Source organism: Schistocerca piceifrons, chromosome X (assembly GCF_021461385.2).
Source record: "Schistocerca piceifrons isolate TAMUIC-IGC-003096 chromosome X, iqSchPice1.1, whole genome shotgun sequence".
Lineage (NCBI taxonomy): Eukaryota > Metazoa > Arthropoda > Insecta > Orthoptera > Acrididae > Schistocerca > Schistocerca piceifrons.
Window position 1 is genome coordinate 448,329,169 of NC_060149.1, and position 21,961 is coordinate 448,351,129.

Consider the following 21,961-nt stretch of genomic DNA (forward strand, 5'->3'; position numbering starts at 1 on the left):
ATGTGTCACCAACGGACGCTGATGTCTCAATGAGCTATGTACCTGGCTTTTTCATAAGAAATGAAAACTGCGCTAGAACTGCCCGAATTTACACTTAGAAAATGCGAGATTACCTCTCTTAAACGGAAACACGCGCCAAATTTAGTAAATATGCTACGAGGAAAAGACAGGAAAACATAAACACTTAGCTTGCCACTCTGTAGATTTCTGTCAGCCGAGAGTTTGAGCCTCACTGACTGGTTTACTTAACGAAGGGACGCTTGTCTTCCAAACAAAATAAATGAGCAGCCACTGCGCTACAGACTGAATGATCTTACTCTTACAAAAACGTGAGATTAAACCTCTTGAACAGAAAAACACATAGGAAATTTAATAACTACACTACGAGAAAAAGACAGGAAAAAGTAAACACTTAACTTGAAGCTCTGTAGATCTGTATCAGCCGAGAGCTGGAGCCGCACCCTAAATTCCCTTCAATCTTTTGCTTGGTCTGAGACAGTCACAGAGAACTGCAAACTAATACTGTTCACTTTCATCTCTTTATGTTAACATGTCCTTCAAAATTTTAAGCTTTAGTCTTACAGTACAAGAAGCTGTCACACTGATTAAGGCGCTGGATTTCCTTTCACGAGCACTGCTCTTATCGAATCAACTATCTAGGCACGACTCAGCACATTTATCCATCTTTCCAAAGTTCACAGAAATCCTTTTGCATGTGACGCTCTGCTAACACTTCTAGTGGAAAGGGTATAACGGGCAAATGGCTTAACAACAACCTGGGGGTGGTTTCCAGAATTAATCTGCCAGTCTGCGGTGGAGTATGAGTTGCTGAGTGACTCCAGGCGAAATTAGAACTGACTGCATATGAAACCTCAATCTTTGTTTTTCGCGGTCAATAACCTTATCGACACAGTTATCCTGCATTTGACTTCCATTGCTTGATAATGGCCTCCTGTAGATTTCTCCACGCAGTACGGCCTTTAGCAATACCTAGGCATGTTGCTCCTGAATTTTTTTAATGTCAGCTACACTTCTTCCACAAAACTGTCGTCTCCATCTTTTCTCATTTCTCTGAACCCAGAAAAGAGCAGACTTGGTCTATCTGCCATTCATACACCTCCTTACACACCACCTGATCAAAAGTATTCGGACACCTATTAGTGGATATTAATATGAGGTGTATTCACCCTTCGCCATAATGATTCCTTGAACTCTGCTGGAGACACTTTCAATGAGGTTTATGAATGTCTGTGGACTAATGGTAGTCAGTTATTCCTCAACATCCGAAATCAGGGCAGGTAGTGACGTTGGACGCTGGAGTGTAGAGCGATGTCAGTATTCTAGCTCATCCCAAAGCTCTTCAACTGGGTTCACTTCGGGAGTCCCTGCACGCCAGACTACTTCAGGACTGTTACTGTCCACGCGCCATCTGTGCGCAGACGGAATACTGTAAAAGTTGTTCATATCCTCCTGAATGTATCGTTTTCTTAATAGCAATAGGTGGACCACATATTAACCACGAGAAATAAAGCATTTGTTTGTTTTCCTGTCTCTCCTCGCAATTCACTACTGCGTGTCTCCACTGCTCGCTGAGAAATCATGATTTCTTAAGTGATATTCAGATAAAAATTGATTTCTCATTGCCATACATCAAAACTGGTGTTACCAATTAATTGTAAACTTTTCTTTGCAGACATATCGAAGATCTTGTTTTGAGAAATCTATTTCTTATACCAAAAGCAATCCTGCCCATATTTTCCCTCTTGATTATTTATATTTCTGCCTGTCCGGTCGGTCTGCATCTGTCCTGAACTCTGTACTTCATTAACAGAGTGTTAATTTGTTTTATTACCTTATCAAAATTGGCGACTACGAAACAGACGACGTAAATGAACGTTAAATAACACAAAATAGACTAAGGAAGGGGGACATAAAAAGCAGACTAACACAGGCAAAGAGGGAATTTGGAGATAAAACAAGCCTCCAATGACAAACATTGACCTAATTTGAGGAGGACATTTATGAGAGTCTACGTTTGGAGCACAGTGTTGTGCGGAAGTAACTTATGGGCTGTGGGAAACCGAAAAAGAAGACAACCAAATGGTTTAACAAGTGTTGCTGCAAAAGACTATTGTAAATTAGGTAGACTCACAAGATAAGAAATAAAGAGGTTCTCCGCAGACTCGTAGGATGAAGGAATATTTGGAAAACACTGATAAGAAAAAGTGACAGGACAATAGTACACGTGTTAAAACGTTACGAAATAACGTGCATGGCATTAGAGTTAACTGTAGAGGGTAAAAGCTGTATGGGAAGAGAGAGGCTGGAATATATCCAACATATAACAGAGTACGTTGGGTGCTACTCTGCAATGAAGATGTTTGCACGCAAGAGGAAGTCGTGACAGGCGGCGACAAACCAGCCAGACATTTGGTCAAACAAAACAAAACAAAAATCGATGTGTGTATTTTATATAATTTTAGTTTCACTGCAGTTGATTTTCATGCATATTTTTAAACCTGCCTTATGAATTTCTTCCACTCGCAGTTGAAGCCCATCTGCACTAGAAATCAGTTAAGAGCATTTCTGAGGGTTGTTTCACAGATCTCATTTTAAGCCATTGCTGCTTCACTGATTTCATTCCCTTTACCTCCATTCGTTACATGTCCGTGAAATGAATTCAAGTGAGTGAGTCATGAATTGAAGATACAGGTTTTAAGACTGACCGTCCACTTTTTGCGTTCTATTATGAAATAGTTCGCATTCGTATTTTAAACTACAGTTTTAGTTTAATCAGATTTTTTTATAGCGCCTTTCATAGATGCTCTCTCATATAGTTCTTTAACAAACAAGGCAAGTATTCCAGCTCAAACGACTAAAAATGATTTTAAAATACGGAGTGCAAATTTGGAGTTTAAATTAAGTGATTAAAACACCACGGAATGGAAATATATGCACACTTGACAAGGACAACATATCGACATGCCATATAACGAGCCGTGTATCTTTTCTACAATACTCCAGTATCAGAAGTAAGAGTGGTCACATCACCCAGATCGTTGACAAGAGCTGTTGCATTCCGCTGTGTTTTAAGCACTTCATTGAAATTCCGCATTTGAACAGCGTTAGCGAATATTGGAAGAATGTATTACAGAACAAAAGCTTCTATTTTGTGAAATATGATTCTGTAAGTATTCCACGTGTTAACATATTTTGGTTCCAGGAGTTGTTTAATTGTTTGGCAAATAACATATCGTTTTCAAGTGGTATGCAATGTTGTTTCTTCAAATAGTTGTGCTTCAACAGTATTTAGGATTTTTAATCTTCAAACATCGATTGTACACAAATTGTGTTCCAGGTAAATGATTTTGTTGGGTACTAGAGCGGTAACATAATCATATTTTAAAATCATTATAATACGGGTCCAGCCTCTCCAGCTGAGGAACTTCCCTTGTAAGATGTGTATTCTGAGATAGTTTAGAATAAATATAACGAAATTGTGAGATACAAAGGGTTCTCTTCCCTGCAACATGCGTGGAGCTCTGCTTCATGTGGTGCTCAATGACCATAGTAAACGGGTAGAAGTAATTAAGGAAATTGTATTGAAAACAAAAATTTGTAGAGAACGGCTAGTAATGCAACAAGATTTCCTACAGCATTTGTACGTTGAGATTCATATGTAAAACAACCACGCAATATGAAAAGAATATGAAGAAAATTCTTGTTGAAATTAAATATTTTTGGAGCTACTGAATTCCAAATAACTTTGAAAGAAAACTCGTTTTCCTCGTAGATGATATTCTCTATTCGTAACTACACTTTCCATTTAGCTAATTTCAACATTACCGACCACACATCACCAAAAATAATCACGTATATTGCTTCATAAGCTCAGGTATTATTATATGTGCGGTAGACGTAATAACTGGCTGCACTTCCACTTCTATTAGGGTGTAGCGGACGATAAAAAACCCCAAATTATCATTTTATTGTTGCACAAAGGTCAAAGAAGATTGTCAGAGACATGCGCGCTATAATAAACACAGGAGATTTGCGAACATGTAGGAAATATATGGTGTGTGATGACTGCAAATTCACAAATACAGATTATTATTAGAAAACACAAAACAGTTGTGTTACAGAAGTAGGTAACTATTACACATGCACCCCCGAATCATCATGACCAACCGAACACTTCGCTTTTGTTTCAGTTAGACGTCAGCTATGTAAAGAAACCGTAATCTCACGGTAGTGTGACTGTATGTACAAAATCGAAAGCAAAAAATCCAGACTATTTTGTGACATTCCTCAAATTTCACAAGATGTATTTCGAGGAAACAGAGTGTACAACATTAAAATATAGAATTAGGTCTGGTTTACTAAATCCAGCTGCAAATTATGAGAGTCATTAGGAAATTTTACAGAAATCTTCCCGGAAATAGTTGAACGTGTGTTCTAAGAATTTCACCGGAGCACTCTGGCACCTATACAAACTTTGGTGCACGACTGTGTGTGTGTGTGTGTGTGTGTGTGTGTGTGTGTAGAGACCTTTGCTATATCGCCAGAGTTCCAGATTAATGAGAACATTTCCTAAGGCGGCAAATGTCGAAGGTAGTTGCGCTCGCAGTGGCAGCTGCAACTGCTGATGCTGAGATTGAATGCGTGTACATGTGTGGGACGTAACACATTAGTTGTCACTCAGCTCTACGTGCGAAAGATCTGTTTATGACGGAGATGAAAACAACATTACCCTTTCATACCACAACGTATACTAAAAAATCCTAAGTCGAATACCAATGGGAGAGGACAAGTCCTTTTATGAGTTGATCTGCGCTAAGTATTCAACCTTTTACTCACCTGTAGTTGAGACTGATTAATCACCTATCAGTTTCTATTATGTTAATAGAGTACCCCTCACTGAAAGCAGTCCGGGTCACTGATATGACATGTGAAGAGCCCTGACGGCTGTCGTGAAATTACTTTGCTACTGCAAGATGCAATCATGTTGGCACACGTGAGTAATTGTGTCGATCTTGTGTTGTAAATGGTCCCGCTGGTTTGGCTGCGAGGAAAAGAAAAAGTGGTGGTACCGGCAGCGCCACATTACTCCGTGTGACATCTTGACATAAACGCAATCGCGCTAAGTACCATTTTCCAGCACATGTTTAGATCTAGTACGACCACTTTCTAGTCTGCAATTTACATTTGCAAAATCGAATAAAACTTTAACTCTATTTCATCAAATCAGCAGACCGGTCGTGACCTGACTGCTACCATCAGTTTAATTACTTATACTAATACACAGTTACAGTCCTGGATATGGATCAGTCTCCGGCTAGCTATTGCAAGAAAGTAATTTGTCCAAGAGTACTGATACCTGCACAGCTTCTAAAGTTAGGAAGTTCAGTAGCGTAACAGGTACAGGTCGCAGTGCCAACATATGATACCTTCAGCCGGAAATTCGGGGTGTGCTAAAGCCATCTACTACAATTACAGGAATTTTGAGTTACTATCTTTTCTCTAAAGCTTACTCTAAAGAATGTCGCCTGTTATTTGAAGTCAGAAATTTATTTCGAAGATATATTGAGCCGTGAGAATAGAAACATGTCATAAAATAAAATAATGGGAGGATGTCCAAAAGCATGAAGTCCCTGATTCTGAGTAAGTCGTACATCAGTTAATCAGTAATATCACAGAGACCATTCACTTTCGTTGATGAGTTCAGTGTCCTCTCGCAGATGTTTAAAGTTTTTGTTCATAAATCTTTTGTACATTGCAATAGTCTGGTAAATACGTGTCTACTGTCTTATAACAGTACCCTGTTGCATATCATTTGATAATTTTCCAGTTTCACTCTTAAATTATGAAAGGGACCTCCACTGGAAGCACCAGGTTGTTCCTCAGGAGCTTACATTCACATTTCAGTTAAAACACAAATTCCTTTTATCACGGTGTATTCGTAACGTACAGATATTTACCTTTATGCTTCTCTAATTGTTGAAGTGCTCTTCGAAAGCAATGATGAAAATGTAGCAAAAACTTTAAACTTTATACAGCGGACATTATGGCCACACTATCGTGACATTTAAAAATAATTCACGCAAAATAATTAGCGTGTTATGCTGTTCGAGGACACGACGTCGTAACTATCTGGACTAAAATAGTGTAGCTCAACAAATTCTCTGCATAAAATAATGAAATTTTATTCTAATTTACTCTATATGACGATAAGCGTTATTTGGAAATATATACGAGTCACTCCCATTAATTTACATTAGTGTTGAGAATTATTCCTGTGTTGCCTCAGATACACAATAATTTATCAGTGTACATACGGCAACCATAGCAGAAGAGTTGAAACTACACTATGTAGATCAAGAAATAACTATGACGCATTCATCAAACAATGAAACATATTTCCCATGTCGATTAACATATTAAGCAACTATTACACTCCTCGGATAGCGAACACCGTATTTCAGTGAAGACTGGAACAGGTAAGTAATTTTTTCACTCTAGACTTGTTTGTCGAGTACGCTCCACTTACCTACATTTCATTTAAAAATGCTGGCTTTAATGTGGGGGAGCGGGAACGCGTCCTTGAAGGTCAAGAAACGGCAAGTTTTCTCTATACTGCTATTTTTGTAAGCGTAGCGAATGAAAATGCACGAAGGTTCCCATCGGCAGAAAGCGTGGGGGCGGGGTGGGGTGGTGGCGCTCTCTCTCGGCCTCCGTCTCTCTCTCCGAGGCTCAGCTTGCCCCAAATATGCGGGAACCGCTCGAAATACTAGCTCCCTCCACCTCTTCGGCCCGGTCCGTAGTCAGCCTCTGGGACTGGACACTGGCTAACGTTGCAGTGCGCGCCTGACACCAACATGAACTCCGTCTTGCTCCTCGCTCTTCTCCTAGGTGAGTACCCGGCGCGTTGTCGGCGTTCCAGCACCGCGCCTTGTCTTCTGCTGGCTCATGCTCTCGATTAACGAAATAACTAACTTCTTTCTATCGTAATTTTGAATTTCCTCAAGAAATACGCAAGGAACGAGACTACAAAAAGAGGAGAATGTAATGCTATTTTGTCGAAAACAGACATGGTGAGGCTTTGGATGCACACGAATACAGGTTAATTCTCACAAAAACGTAAACACGGCAGTTACACATTGCGAATAACGCTATTTATTAAAATCAATAGTAAACAGCAATCATACACCTTTAACAAACTAAATTATTAACAGTGTCTGGCTGCTAGTTTTACTTTTTTTTTTGTAAGAATTAACTTGGAAAAAGTAATTATGAATTGGAATATCTATACAGTTCTCTGCAGCAATCCTTTGAAGCGTGCTTCGAGTTAATGGCTTAATCTGTAGTGAGAATACTCTGTATATCGTATTGCGGCCGAGACTTCCTCTCAAGGAAGTTGTTACTCTTTGGAACTCTTTACACCGTGTAAATGGGGTACATAGTTCACACGTGACAGAATTTTCGTCAAGTAAGAGATAACACTCGGTAGTTTTCTACTCGACTACAGCAGTTTAGGAATATGTTATTGTACAGTGTAAACACTATTCTAACTTTGCATATAACGGCTGTATGCATGGCAAGGTTTCGGACATCCGTTTCAGCAGGAGCTTAGTTTGGTTTAAATAACTGCAAAATTTTTATATGATATGTAAGTTTTGGATCGAAGTTAAACTCCCTTACCACGTTACCAGCTTTATAGGCTTTTACCTATTAATTTAATTCTGATAGCTATAAATTAAGACACTATATGAAATCATCTGACTGTTGTTTGTCGCCAAGAAAATCTAAGAACCGTACAGATCAAACAACCATTTTCATTGGTTTCTGTGTAACGTTTTACTGTCATAAAAATGTGGTCCTCCATGACGTCTCTGCATTGCTTTGCAGGCATAATAGTCGCCAATGTATTTAAGTTCAGAGATTCATAGTTTTGTGAAACTGACTGAACCAAGACTAATAATGGCCTGTTAACGATATGAGTCATTCCTAAACTGCTAATCACTTGTAACTTGCTTCTAGTAAATATATTATAATTTTATTACTCCATTGCACTTAAATGATGGAAAGATTGAAAGATGAACTTTTTGATTCATGAGAGGCGTATTTAATCTACGAAAGAGCATCAGAAAGATGTCCAGCAATCTTCAGCGGTAGACTCTAGCGATAACTCTTCAAGATGAGATGTACCAGAAATATTAACAACCGGCGCGATGAAATGCTAAAGAAAGATGTTCATAATGAGAAGTGTATTTCACAGGCCAAAGGCGATTTTCAAACTGAAGTATGGTAACAATTTGCCTCTACCTAAATGTGTCCCTTTCTTAATACTAATAAACATACAAGTGTGTCTCTGAAAAGCCTGCGGAACTTAATTTCTAGCTGTGCTCTTGTGAACGCTTATATAATCTTTGAAGAACTTTAAAACAAAATTAGTTATTGTTTTACTCAGAAACGAAGAGACTTAAGAAAGCCAATAGAAACCAACAACAGCATATTATCTGCAAATAAAAGATAAGAATTCAGTGCTTGAGACGTTCGACTCATGTCCAGGCGACTCATGTCCATGGCGTTCGAGCCTCATCTGACCATTCTGATTTAGGTTTTATGCGAAGTTCCTAAATCACAAGAACAGGAAGGGTGAGACGTTTCCTTAATCAAACCACTACTGCTTTCTTCTCCGTTTTCCCCCAATCGTAATGACCTTGCCATCAGGAAGATGTTAAACTCTAAAAATAAAATAAGGCAAATAATGATATAAATCACAAATCTGATATCATGTGGAAAATGAATTTTGAAAAACTGTCATCGCAGTGGGCTATATGCACCTCTCGTTCGATTTCACATCTGACAGACCAGACTTTATTAAGATCTAAGAAGCAATTAGTCATTATGTTGTTGAATCAGTGATTGAAAAAATCGTCTACAGAGCTTTCTGGCAACAGAAAAAGTCCAAACTTGATAGGCTGGAGCGTCTTCCTTGGAATAACGTACAAAGAACTGACTAAAATTCATCTCATATAATTAATGTTTGTAAATGTACTGTATGTATAAAAGAAGAGAACTAAAATATTAGTGTGTAAATAACATACTTCAAATACATTGAAGAATGAAGAATGTCCACTTTTCGAAAAAGTTTGTCGGAGATAGCCTATAATCAATTTTAACAGATCGTATCGGTTCGGGCCAATTGAATTTGTTACACTTGTACCACCAGCAATTTTATTCACAGGTTTACAACGGTATTTAAAACGCAAAACACCTCTGGAAAAAGCTTCTGTGGTCTTTAAAACCATTCAAGCTGTTTTTTCGCATACTTTCCTATGTATCTAATTTTTATAAAGTTTCTTGCGTTTCAGAAGCATTCTCACTCTTCTGTAGCATCGTAAATATCATATCAAAGAAGAAATTCTTTCTGGCAATGATTGAAGCTAGAATCAACACCTTTCTTTTAGCTATTCCTTACTGTTGATTTCAGTATATGCGTTATTAGCATACGGATATTTATTTCGCCGACTGCAGTGCTGTGCACATTCTGGGCATGTTGATGGAAACGTGGTGGCTATATAGTAATTCTGCAGCTTTTAATTAATCGGCGAAGACTTCATCAACATTATCTTTTTATTTATGTTCGGTGGCACGTACTGTAGATTGTGATGTTAATAGATAATGTACCCTTACTATATCAGCAACATTAACGCTCCACTCCCATATCTGAGTTTAAATTTATTGTTGAAACTTGACATGATGGAATATTTTTCAATATGGACCATCACATCTCATCTCAATATTATAGAAAGTCATATGACTTACAGTCAACAAAACAAATTAAATGCATAAATGTTTCGTAGTGAATTTTCATGCAGTTTAGTTTTGTTAATAACAGGGTACACAACGCTTCGGAATCTAAGTTCATCATTCTTATGTTCTAGGTCACGTTTGATGCGTCTAACATCATGTTTATTTCTTAGAACTGAAAGGTTTTATTCAGTTTGCACCATTTTCAAGGATGATAATTACTATGATCACCTCACTTGTATATGCTGTGCTGTTTAATCAGTTTCTCTATGTCACTTTTCCTACGCTAGATACCATTCTTCTTGATCATCCTACATCGAGTTGCGATTGAATCGGAACATGTTAATGCAGCTGAAGTCTACCTGTTCATTAATAATTAGCACATTGGACTCGCATTTTGGAGGACAATGATTCAAATCCGCCTACGGCCATCCAAATTTAGTTTTATCGCGATTTCCTTAAATCGCTTCAGGCCACTGTCGGGATGGTTCCGTTCAAAGGGCTCTGCTAATTTTCTTTTCCATCCTTGAAACAATCCGAGCTTGTGCTGCGTCTGTAACGACATAGATGTCGACGGGACCTTAAACACTAATCTTCCTTCCTTAATGAGTGACTGTATTATACATACAGGAGCTGCTAAACGAACCATTTGCGAGAATAATTTTTGCTTAACACATATCTCTAATTAATTTACGTAATTTTATTTCGTCTGGAAACTTATCAAATTTCATAGCAAGACTGAATCGTTCACGCCTATCTAACTAACAAGTTTCCACTTATGAGAGGGAAAGAAATATAATTTTACGTTAAACTGGGCTGTGTTGTTAAATTCCGATATCGCTAGGCATGAATGTGGTATTATAGAACTTTTAAAATCCCAGAAACAGAAGATTTTTGTACTAAAACATCGAACTCAGTTTCATTATAGAGGATAGAAGAAAATACCATGGCCTCTTTTTATGAAAACGGTCACATTACACAAACAGTGGTTTACAAAAGCAGTCAAAAATTTTAATCACAACGGCCGAACTGTGGTTTCAACATCACTACCCCACATGATGAATCCAAGAAAAATGTTATTGACAGGATGAACTGCTAGAAACTACATTCCTGGAAATTGAAATAAGAACACCGTGAATTCATTGTCCCAGGAAGGGGAAACTTTATTGACACATTCCTGGGGTCAGATACATCACATGATCACACTGACAGAACCACAGGCACATAGACACAGGCAACACAGCATGCACAATGTCGGCACTAGTACAGTGTATATCCACCTTTCGCAGCAATGCAGGCTGCTATTCTCCCATGGAGACGATCGTAGAGATGCTGGATGTAGTCCTGTGGAACGGCTTGCCATGCCATTTCCACCTGGCGCCTCAGTTGGACCAGCGTTCGTGCTGGACGTGCAGACCGCGTGAGACGACGCTTCATCCAGTCCCTAACATGCTCAATGGGGGACAGATCCGGAGATCTTGCTGGCCAGGGTAGTTGAATTACACCTTCTAGAGCACGTTGGGTGGCACGGGATACATGCGGACGTGCATTGTCCTGTTGGAACAGCAAGTTCCCTTGCCGGTCTAGGAATGGTAGAACGATGGGTTCGATGACGGTTTGGATGTACCGTGCACTATTCAGTGTCCCCTCGACGATCACCAGTGGTGTACGGCCAGTGTAGGAGATCGCTCCCCACACCATGATGCCGGGTGTTGGCCCTGTGTGCCTCGGTCGTATGCAGTCCTGATTGTGGCGCTCACCTGCACAGCGCCAAACACGCATACGACCATCATTGGTACCAAGGCAGAAGCGACTCTCATCGCTGAAGACGACACGTCTCCATTCGTCCCTCCATTCACGTCTGTCGCGACACCACTGGAGGCGGGCTGCACGATGTTGGGGCGTGAGCGGAAGACGGCCTAACGGTGTGCGGGACCGTAGCCCAGCTTCATGGAGACGGTTGCGAATGGTCCTCGCCGATACCCCATGAGCAACAGTGTCCCTAATTTGCTGGGAAGTGGCGGTGCGGTCCCCTACGGCACTGCGTAGGATCCTACGGTCTTGGCGTGCATCCGTGCGTCGCTGCGGTCCGGCCTCCCGCATGCCCACTATACGCCCTCGCTCAAAGTCCGTCAACTGCACATACGGTTCACGTCCACGCTGTCGCGGCATGCTACCAGTGTTAAAGACTGCGATGGAGCTCCGTATGCCACGGCAAACTGGCTGACACTGACGGCGGCGGTGCACAAATGCTGCGCAGCTAGCGCCATTCGACGGCCAACACCGCGGTTCCTGGTGTGTCCGCTGTGCCGTGCGTGTGATCATTGCTTGTGCAGCCCTCTCGCAGTCCGGAGCAAGTATGGTGGGTCTGACACACCGGTGTCAATGTGTTCTTTCTTCCATTTCCAGGAGTGTATCTTCAGTGTTAGTCTGTCCGATACGTGCTACTGGCTCTAGCCACTCTGTCCAGAGCCATGGCCTTCACATTCTGATTCGTCTACTCACTTCATAGAGCCTTAGAGCGAGATTCGTTTTAAGCAGTGTTCTGCGCATCATTGATAGAAACTGCTCTGATCTCTTTCCTGGTTTTGGATGAGCTCAACAGTATAAGACTCGAACTAATTTTCCGTGGGTCTTCCAACCTCGAAGTCGCTGGCATGTTACCACCAGATAAAAAAAAAGAGAATGAGAACTTAGGTCACTAGAGGAAAGATCTAACTCATTCGAAGAAGGACGAGCGAAGGAAGTCAGAGGTGATTCAGTAAAACCACAAATCGTTGATCAAAATGTTCAGACGGAGAGTCAAAAAAGAAAACAGTTGCCATTTTGGTAATAACTTTGTAATACTGCTGTTCAGGTCTAGAGTGGGAATACAGTCGAGCTGGTAAATGAGATCCTGCTATTCTTGACATTTTTCGGGTATAAAGAGTATTCCATAAAGTTTCTCGATCGCAGTCGGATAACGTCGACTTCCTGCCACGATATTTCAGCTGACAACCATTCAACCATCTTATAGTGAGTGTTTTGCAGTAGAGGTAGCTAGTTGATGTCGCTAACTTTGTACCAAAAATAGGCGCGAAAACTCATGTGAAATGGCAGCCTGTCCATGAGCTATCTCTGTTGAGTTACGCGCTCTCTTCGAATACTGCTCCATCTTGCGCTAAATGTATTTCCACAGGTTTCTTAATAATTGAATCCCAGAAAGATCTCGCCGATGCCAAGATGCTCGTGGCAGAGTAATCCATGGAACGTCCTGTGGAAATATAATGCTCGGCCATGTCTGACTTACTGGGCTGCGAAAGGCGAGTGTGGCGATCATGTCCAACGCATCTTTCACGAATTGCGCACGTCGTCTGACCAATGTAGGCTTTGCCATGTTGACAAATTATTCTGTAGATTCCAACCTGCCGAACCGAGAGGAGTACAAGTCTTTGTGGGTGGGCAAAAGATTATTTCGACATGATGGTTTCTTAAGATTCTGCTTAATTTGACGGAACATTGACGACGTACGTGAAGAACGCCCTGGACTTAATTCACTCCTTCTCGTCTTGCTCTTTAGGGTGTTCTCGCTTCTTCTTCCTTAAAACTGTGCTGATCTGATGCGGCGAATATCCATTATCTTTGAACACTGATTGTAGGTGTTCCAGCTCATTTTCAAGGCTGTCTCCATCAGACACAACACGTGCCTTGTGCACCAACGTCTGAAGGACGCCCTTAGATTGTGACGAGTGTTGGCAGCTAGACGCCTGAAAATACAGGTCTGTATGTGTGGGCTTACGGGGATGCCCCTATGATCCATCCACTTTCCGTCTGACCAAGACGTCCATAAATTGCAGGCAGCCGCCATTCTCCACTTTCATCGTAAATTTCCCATTCCCGTGGATAGAATTCAGAAGCCACAAAGAACGTGAACTTACTGCTGATGAATGACAATGAATCCATAAGAGGTATCCATGTGAAGAGTGAGACAACGTCGAAGCTTACGAGTAAGTCCGACTAGTTGAGTCAAAGTGTCTTCCGTCTATTAATAAAGTCATCGGAGTTACGAAAGAAATCATTTTTGATCAATGAACGTCTAGCGCCATTTAATTTCATCAATTTTGACATTATAATTTTAACTCCGCGAGTGCGCATTCCGACAGAGAGAGTGCATGTAGTATCACATTACGCATGTGCCTGCGCGCCGTAGATAGAGCAGTATTCGAAGAGAGCGCGTAACTCGACAGAGGTCGCTCACGTAGCAACTGCCTTTACGCATGCGTCTTCGCGCCGTTTTTTGGTACAAAAGTAGCGGATAGAACTAGCAACCTCCACTGCAAAAAATTCACCTAAAGATGGCTAAATGGTTCTCAGCCGTAATATCGGGGAAGGGAATCGACGTTATCCGGCTACAACCCTGAAACTTCATGGAATAAATGCGATCCTGCATTAAAATTAAACTTATAAAACTTACTACTCACTACAATGTAGTTGGAAAGCTGAATGGTCATATAAGGATAATAATGTCTTTGTATCAAAATTATTTCAGTCGCACGCTCGAATTAACACGACTTTCTCAAGACATTGCATTTATGTACGAAGACTTCAGCAGTGGGAATGAATGTTACAAGAAATTAGAAAATATGACGATACAGAGATGCAAATCTTCAAATAGGCGATGCTCTATTTAAGTGGTGCAGCACGGAAAATGAATCCAGAAAAGTCTTTCTGAAAGCCGTTTTTAGAAATAGATTATTGTATATCTCCTTAGGCAGTTAGCTATGTCTAAAACTGTTCCTTGGTTACTTCAATGTTTGAGTTTAGAGCTCTCATTGTCGAGGTTATTGGCGCCCATGCACAGTTTAGAGTAAAGAAGACTTTATTTTGAATGCGTTACAACATTAGAAATTGTCATAAGACAAAAACCTGTGGCTAGTTCACTCTTAATATAAAAAAACTGAAAAACTAGCTAAGCTGTTACATGTTGAAACCTTCTGATATGTGTCCGCTTATTAATGACTCTGTATAGGAATTATTTTCCGCAATCAATGATAGCAGTATGTTAGAGACGTGACCACGGAAGCAACAGTCATGAGGTGATGCTTTCAAGTAATGTCGTATGTCGAAGAATATCAAAATAAACCCCTTGAAGATTATGTTTATGCAGGAATGAGTCATGTGCAGAAGCCTCTAGTTGTGGGGAATTGCCTAGGACAGATCGGTCTTTCCTGAATCCATACTGGAAGCGACTCGTAAGCGTTCTTCTTTCAAGGATCCAAATAAGACGATTTTTGACCGTTCGTTCTAGGGTCTTCCTGGAGCAGCATGTGAGGGCCTTGCTACCATAACTACTTGGGTGCGGATCAATCATTCATCGTTCCAAAAGACCAAATTTTGTACAATGTAGATGGAAAGCTGAATGGTCATATAAGGATAATAATGTCTTTGTATCAAAATTATTTCAGTCGCACGCTCGAATTAACACGACTTTCTCAAGACATTGCATTTATGTACGAAGACTTCAGCAGTGGGAATGAATGTTACAAGAAATTAGAAAATATGACGATACAGAGATGCAAATCTTCAAATAGGCGATGCTCTATTTAAGTGGTGCAGCACGGAAAATGAATCCAGAAAAGTCTTTCTGAAAGCCGTTTTTAGAAATAGATTATTGTATATCTCCTTAGGCAGTTAGCTATGTCTAAAACTGTTCCTTGGTTACTTCAATGTTTGAGTTTAGAGCTCTCATTGTCGAGGTTATTGGCGCCCATGCACAGTTTAGAGTAAAGAAGACTTTAATTTGAATGCGTTACAACATTAGAAATTGTCATAAGACAAAAACCTGTGGCTAGTTCACTCTTAATATAAAAAAATTTCCAGTATGTCATAACGTACGACGTCAGGTTCTGAGGTGATGTCAAGCGAGGCAGTCAATATAGCATGAAGCTTCCATATAAGGCAGGATCATTTGTAGACCCCATCGTTTCTCGAACTAAATTTTGGTTTCAACTTCTCCATAGTTTGCAAGTGGATGCGAAAATCTAATCTCTGGTTCTGAGAAGATGTTAAGTCGTGAAAATATTGTCATTGCCTGGGGGTACTTCGTGTTGTGTCCTTGTGAGCACCCCATTCCCCACTATAGCCATCATTTTAACTGTGCTAGATTTCCTAAAATCCTCCTTACTGACTCCAGTATTTTAGTGTATGAGGTGCAGCTGTTAATGGCAACCAGAAATTCCTGCCTTTCTATTTTCTTTCTCTTTAATCAACTCCCCAGGCTTTGTCTTTCGCTATTCGAATGTTCAAATGTGTGTGAATTCATAAGGGACCAAACTGCTTAGGTCATCGGTCCCTATACTTACACACTACTTAAACTAACCTATGCTAAGAACAACACACACACCCATGCCCGAAGGAGGAATCAAATCTCCGGCGGGAGGGGCCGCACAATCCACGACATGACGCCTCAAACCACACGCCCACATCGCGTGGCTCGCTATCCGAACTTCCGCGAAGTTCTCTGCAGAAGGATTTGTCCTGAACATTCGTGCTGCATCAGATTGTCTTATTGAAGAGCGACACTGCTCCTTCTAACATGGAACAAGCTTTCTGTTCAAATGTGCTGAAGATTTTGGCATGAACGCCTCGGCAGTTTTGTAGGACACTGTCTTATTGTTAGAATACGCCCAGTTTGTTACACAGTGTCTAATTTACCTTACTGAGCATTCATTTGGTGATCCAGTGTCGGGTGTTACTCTTTCAGGGAGAGACAGCTGTATAGGGTAGTGGTCATCGGGGTCCTGGTTCATTTCCATTATAATCAATCAGCGAGAGGTGGAGATTAGAATGGAAAGTCAACGTCAGAGATCGACTGTGAAGGTTGTTTTCAAGAGAGATAAGTCTTCTGACACGGTTGTTTTGGAGGCTTGTACAGATGAGCAACGAGGCTTCCCCTGAATACTGAAGTTCTTATATTCTATTGTAGGGTGGAAACCAGTTAAAGAGGACGTGTTTTCTTCTCCTTTCTGCAGAGTGAAGTGGAAAGGACCATGTAGAATGGGAGAATAGTGAAACTGGAAGGCTCACTTATCATGTCTTCAATGTTGAGCACTGCTTCGAAGTGTGAGATGTCGCAGATACAATGAAACATTAGATGTATATCTTCCTCTTCATGTTAGGGGTGTTATTTTTTTCGTCCGGCTTTTGAAAGAAATGATGCACTGGATGGCGCATAGGACACAGTTCTTGTAGATATCAGGGGCAATCAAATAGTTTCCATTTGAGGACGTTGCTTCAGCGTATATGTAACATAGCGCGACTCCGATTTGTGTGGACTAGTGTGGCATTCGCGTCTTTCCAACGAGAGTGCGGTAAACGTGGAAACGTGAACTATGGTGACGTTATTACCAAATGCGTCCAAACCGGTAGACATCCATCGTAGAATGGAGAGTGTGTATGATTTACCATGTCCGTCGAAAACCACCGTTGTGGAGTAGTGCTCCTGAATCATGATAACGCACGTTCACCTATCGCAAACTTCGTAATACAGAAGTCATGCAAGCCGAAGTGGAAGACACTCGAGGATCCACTTTACAGTTCTGATCTCTCCACATGCGATTATCACGCCTTCGTCCCCTTAAAAATCGCCCTGAAAGGTCGACAATTCCCGTCGGACGAGGACTTCTTCGCGGAGCAGGACACAATATTTTACCAAACGGGTGTCTTTAAGTTGGTGGGTCTGCGGGATGATTGCCTTGATGCTCACGGCCATTTTTCCTGATTGGCATACCAATTCTGGACTTCACAGCCTCAGAACGGAAACTTCTTGCTCGCCCCCTCATATTTTGTAATGGGATCATTTGCAAGAACCGCCTACCTTGGCCTTTGGTGCGACAGATTCAGTGGTTGGCCCCTTCTTATATACACACTTGCTTGAGTTAGTGGGAACTTTCGCGTCTAATGGCTGGGTCTGCGTTGGAGCACTTCAGTACTGCGTGTTGAAACAAAGAATTTGAGGCATAAAAGGTTTACATTAATATAATGAGTTTACATTAGCGAATCAAATGCTCAGATACACGCACTGGTCTTTCCTTGCTCTCCTTTTACCCATCGCGTTATATTAATCAAGTCAGTGGCATCTTCCACTTTTATAAGAGCGCTGCAGTGCTCATATCCATAATATATTTGCACGCTACAACAAATTTGTTGTAATTTAGAACACTGTGCGGTTGTGGTGTTACTTGACAAACTGTACGAGTTTTATTTGTGACCAACTTATTATTTCAGTTATTGGTTGAAGTTTCCACACACAGATTTGAGTATGCTTTCAGTTTCTGCTTAGGTGACAATTTGTTAGGAGAGCTTCCCTCCCGTAATCTCTTAAAAGGCTGGCTACCAAATGGCCTACCTAAACCACTGAGAGTTTTAAATGGTTGAGATATGAGATCAATTTGCTTCACACGAACAACTATGGAATATACAGGTTTCTCAAACCGGATGTGGCCCCTGATGTGTTTGCGTTTTGGCGCCACGTGAAAGGTTTTAACTTACTGCTGTTCGTGAGCAGTGGAGATACGTTTTTCTTGTGCTAACTTGTGTGATTGGTATGAAAGTGAGCCGACGAAGTTCGTGTAACATAGTTTTTATTTTTATTTCTTTTTTTGATTGACACTTGTCAGTTCTCTTCATTGTTCCAAGAAGGTTCTATCAAGTCGCAGCCCCAGAACTTTCACGTTACGTAAATGTGAAGTTATGTCCAAGAGTTGCTGTCTTAAGCTCCTTCTATATCGCAACGTACAGCGTTACGACACAACAGCACACCTTACTTGTAGCCGACCGTGTTTCTTCACGCTTCATTTCTCAAGAGCCTTTAATGTTTCCAATCACCGAACTTGGCAATCATTGCTATACAAGACTGTCACACCTTGCTGTAATCAAAGAATTTCGACTAACTTACAGACTGGATTTCATCATGCCTATTTTTCAGTCGACAGTCACACAGTATTATTACAGTACATCATGAATTTTTTCATGGGCTTGTACTTCACAAACACATAAAATGTTACAAATTTCAGACTCTCTCCCATAAAACCTTGTTTACTAAGGCAACGCAAGTCAGCTGCTACAATGACGACGGAGAAGGAAGCATCATTAAGCATTATTTCCTCGAATGCGTTCGATGTATACATATAGTGTCTTAGTAACAGTTGAATACGAACAGTAAAGAAGAGCACTCTGCAACGTGTGGCACTGGATAAAGCTCTAGATTCGTCTGCCGTAAAGGTAGTTTTCAATTCCTCGTCATTCCATTTTGATTTGTTTCCCGTGGTTTACCTAAATCACTCCAGATAATAATGTATGGATGCTACTATGGTAATGCTACAGCGGCTACCTTATCTGTCCAAAGACGCGTCATTAATAACATCGACATCGACGAACGCTGCATTCTAAGCTTCTGAATTCCTGTTAGTACTGAAGAAAGAAACAGTATCCGTTTCTTCTTGACTAACAGCATTCAACTTGGATTAATAAGTCTACTGGTTCGCTTAAATGAAAAAGAACCTCCATCCAGCGTCAGTTTCACAGATGGCGTTTCCGCTTTCATAAGACAACATATTTTTGTCAACACAAACTTAAAGCATGCATGAGCCTGTAAAGATTATTAATGAGCATAGTCAGACTGTCAGTATTTGCCATACACACATAGTAATAGCCACAGTGGACGTAAACGCATTAAACTTGTTCAGTAATTGGTTCAGACGATTATCATGTCTAAAAAGCTGTTCGAAACTCACATATCAGACGATGACGCAAAAACTGTGCTGCTTCGAGCTTCACAAATTATGTGAAAATAGAGCAGCCGGCTGAACGGATTTCAGCGAGCGAGCTTAATGAGGCAGAACATTGCGAAAGGTAACTGGTAGGAATGTGTCGCACGAAATCTCGTTCTGTACTTAACTGCCTGGAAATTATCCGGTAGTACATTCGTTCGAAAGCTGTCATGATATCTGCAGCGAGAACAGTAGCATATTAGCACTACACGGCACGAACGTGACACGCAATGGCAACTCGCTGACACACTAATTAACGTAAGACCTGCCACTAAAGGAGCAGTTAATATATGAAACATGTACTGCAATGGATATTTATTGCGATTAAAAACCTGATTCCATAGTAATAAGCTGTTTATAAGCGAAGAGTTTGCGGCGCGAAAAAAAAACGTTTTTTTAAATAAAATAGATAATAATTTAATTCAATAATAACACAAATCTCAAAATCCCTCATAATTCAAAATTCTAGTGCATTCAAATCCTCGATCATTCTTTTTACGAAGAATTTACCAGATATAGACTGGGACACTCAGATGTTTAGGACGGGTGGTAGGGACAGAGCATCGAGTGACATTATACTGAGTGCACTATCCGAAAATTACCTCGAGCAATTAAACAGAGAACCGACTCGTGGAGATAACATCTTGTACCTACTGATAACAAACAGACCCGAACTTTTCGACTCTGTATGTACAGAACAGGGAATCAGTGATCATAAGGCGGTTGCAGCATCCCTGAATATGGAAGTTAATAGGAATATAAAAAAAGGGAGGAAGGTTTATCTGTTTAGCAAGAGTAATAGAAGGCAGATTTCAGACTACCTAACAGATCAAAACGAAAATTTCTGTTCCGACACTGACAATGTTGAGTGTTTATGGAAAAAGTTCAAGGCAATCGTAAAATGCGTTTTAGACAGGTACGTGCCGAGTAAAACTGTGAGGGACGGGAAAAACCCACCGTGGTACAGCAACAAAGTTAGGAAACTACTGCGAAAGCAAAGAGAGCTCCACTCCAAGTTTAAACGCAGCCAAAACCTCTCAGACAAACAGAAGCTAAACGATGTCAAAGTTAGCGTAAGGAGGGCTATGCGTAAAGCGTTCATTTAATTCGAAAGTGAAATTCTATGTACCGACTTGACAGAAAATCCTAGGAAGTTCTGGTCCTACGTTAAATCAGTAAGTGGCTCGAAACAGCATATCCAGACACTACGGGATGATGATGGCATTGAAACAGAGGATGACACGCTTAAAGCTGAAATACTAAACACCTTTTTCCAAAGCTGTTTCACAGAGGAAGACCGCACTGCAGTTCCTTCTCTAAATCCTCGCACAAACGAAAAAATGGCTGACATCGAAATAAGTGTCCAAGGAATAGAAAAGCAACTGGAATCACTCAATAGAGGAAAGTCCACTGGACCTGAGGGGATACCAATTCGATTCTACACAGAGTACGCGAAAGAACTTGCCCCCCTTCTAACAGCCGTGTACCGCAAGTCTCTAGAGGAACGGAGGGTTCCAAATGATTGGAAAAGAGCACAGATAGTCCCAGTCTTCAAGGAGGGTCGTCGAGCAGATGCGCAAAACTATAGACCTATATCTCTTACGTCGATCTCTTGTAGAATTTTAGAACATGTTTTTTGCTCGCGTATCATGTCATTTCTGGAAACCCAGAATCTACTTTGTAGGAATCAACATGGATTCCGGAAACAGCGATCGTGTGAGACCCAACTCGCCTTATTTGTTCATGAGACCCAGAAAATATTAGATACAGGCTCCCAGGTAGATGCTATTTTTCTTGACTTCCGAAAGGCGTTCGATACAGTTCCGCAGCCGCAGCCGCAGCCAAAACCTCTCAGACAAACAGAAGCTAAACGATGTCAAAGTTAGCGTAAGGAGGGCTATGCGTAAAGCGTTCATTGAATTCGAAACTGAAATTCTATGTACCGACTTGACAGAAAATCCTAGGAAGTTCTGGTCTTACGTTAAATCAGTAAGTGGCTCGAAACAGCATATCCAGACACTACGGGATGATGATGGCATTGAAACAGAGGATGACACGCTTAAAGCTGAAATACTAAACACCTTTTTCCAAAGCTGTTTCACAGAGGAAGACCGCACTGCAGTTCCTTCTCTAAATCCTCGCACAAACGAAAAAATGGCTGACATCGAAATAAGTGTCCAAGGAATAGAAAAGCAACTGGAATCACTCAATAGAGGAAAGTCCACTGGACCTGAGGGGATACCAATTCGATTCTACACAGAGTACGCGAAAGAACTTGCCCCCCTTCTAACAGCCGTGTACCGCAAGTCTCTAGAGGAACGGAGGGTTCCAAATGATTG

At 40.9% G+C, this 21,961-nt stretch overlaps 1 protein-coding gene across 1 annotated transcript in view; it reads left to right on the forward strand.

Moving 5' to 3' along the window:
• The first annotated feature begins 6,841 nt into the window (after positions 1-6,841).
• Positions 6,842-21,961, forward strand: part of LOC124722993 (U-scoloptoxin(01)-Er1a-like) — a 98,258-nt gene continuing 83,138 nt past the window's right edge. Inside the window, exon 1 of the mRNA XM_047248164.1 lies at positions 6,842-6,909. Coding sequence (XP_047104120.1) covers positions 6,876-6,909 — 34 coding nt within the window. The 5' untranslated portion in view covers positions 6,842-6,875. The remainder of the gene's footprint in view (positions 6,910-21,961) is intronic.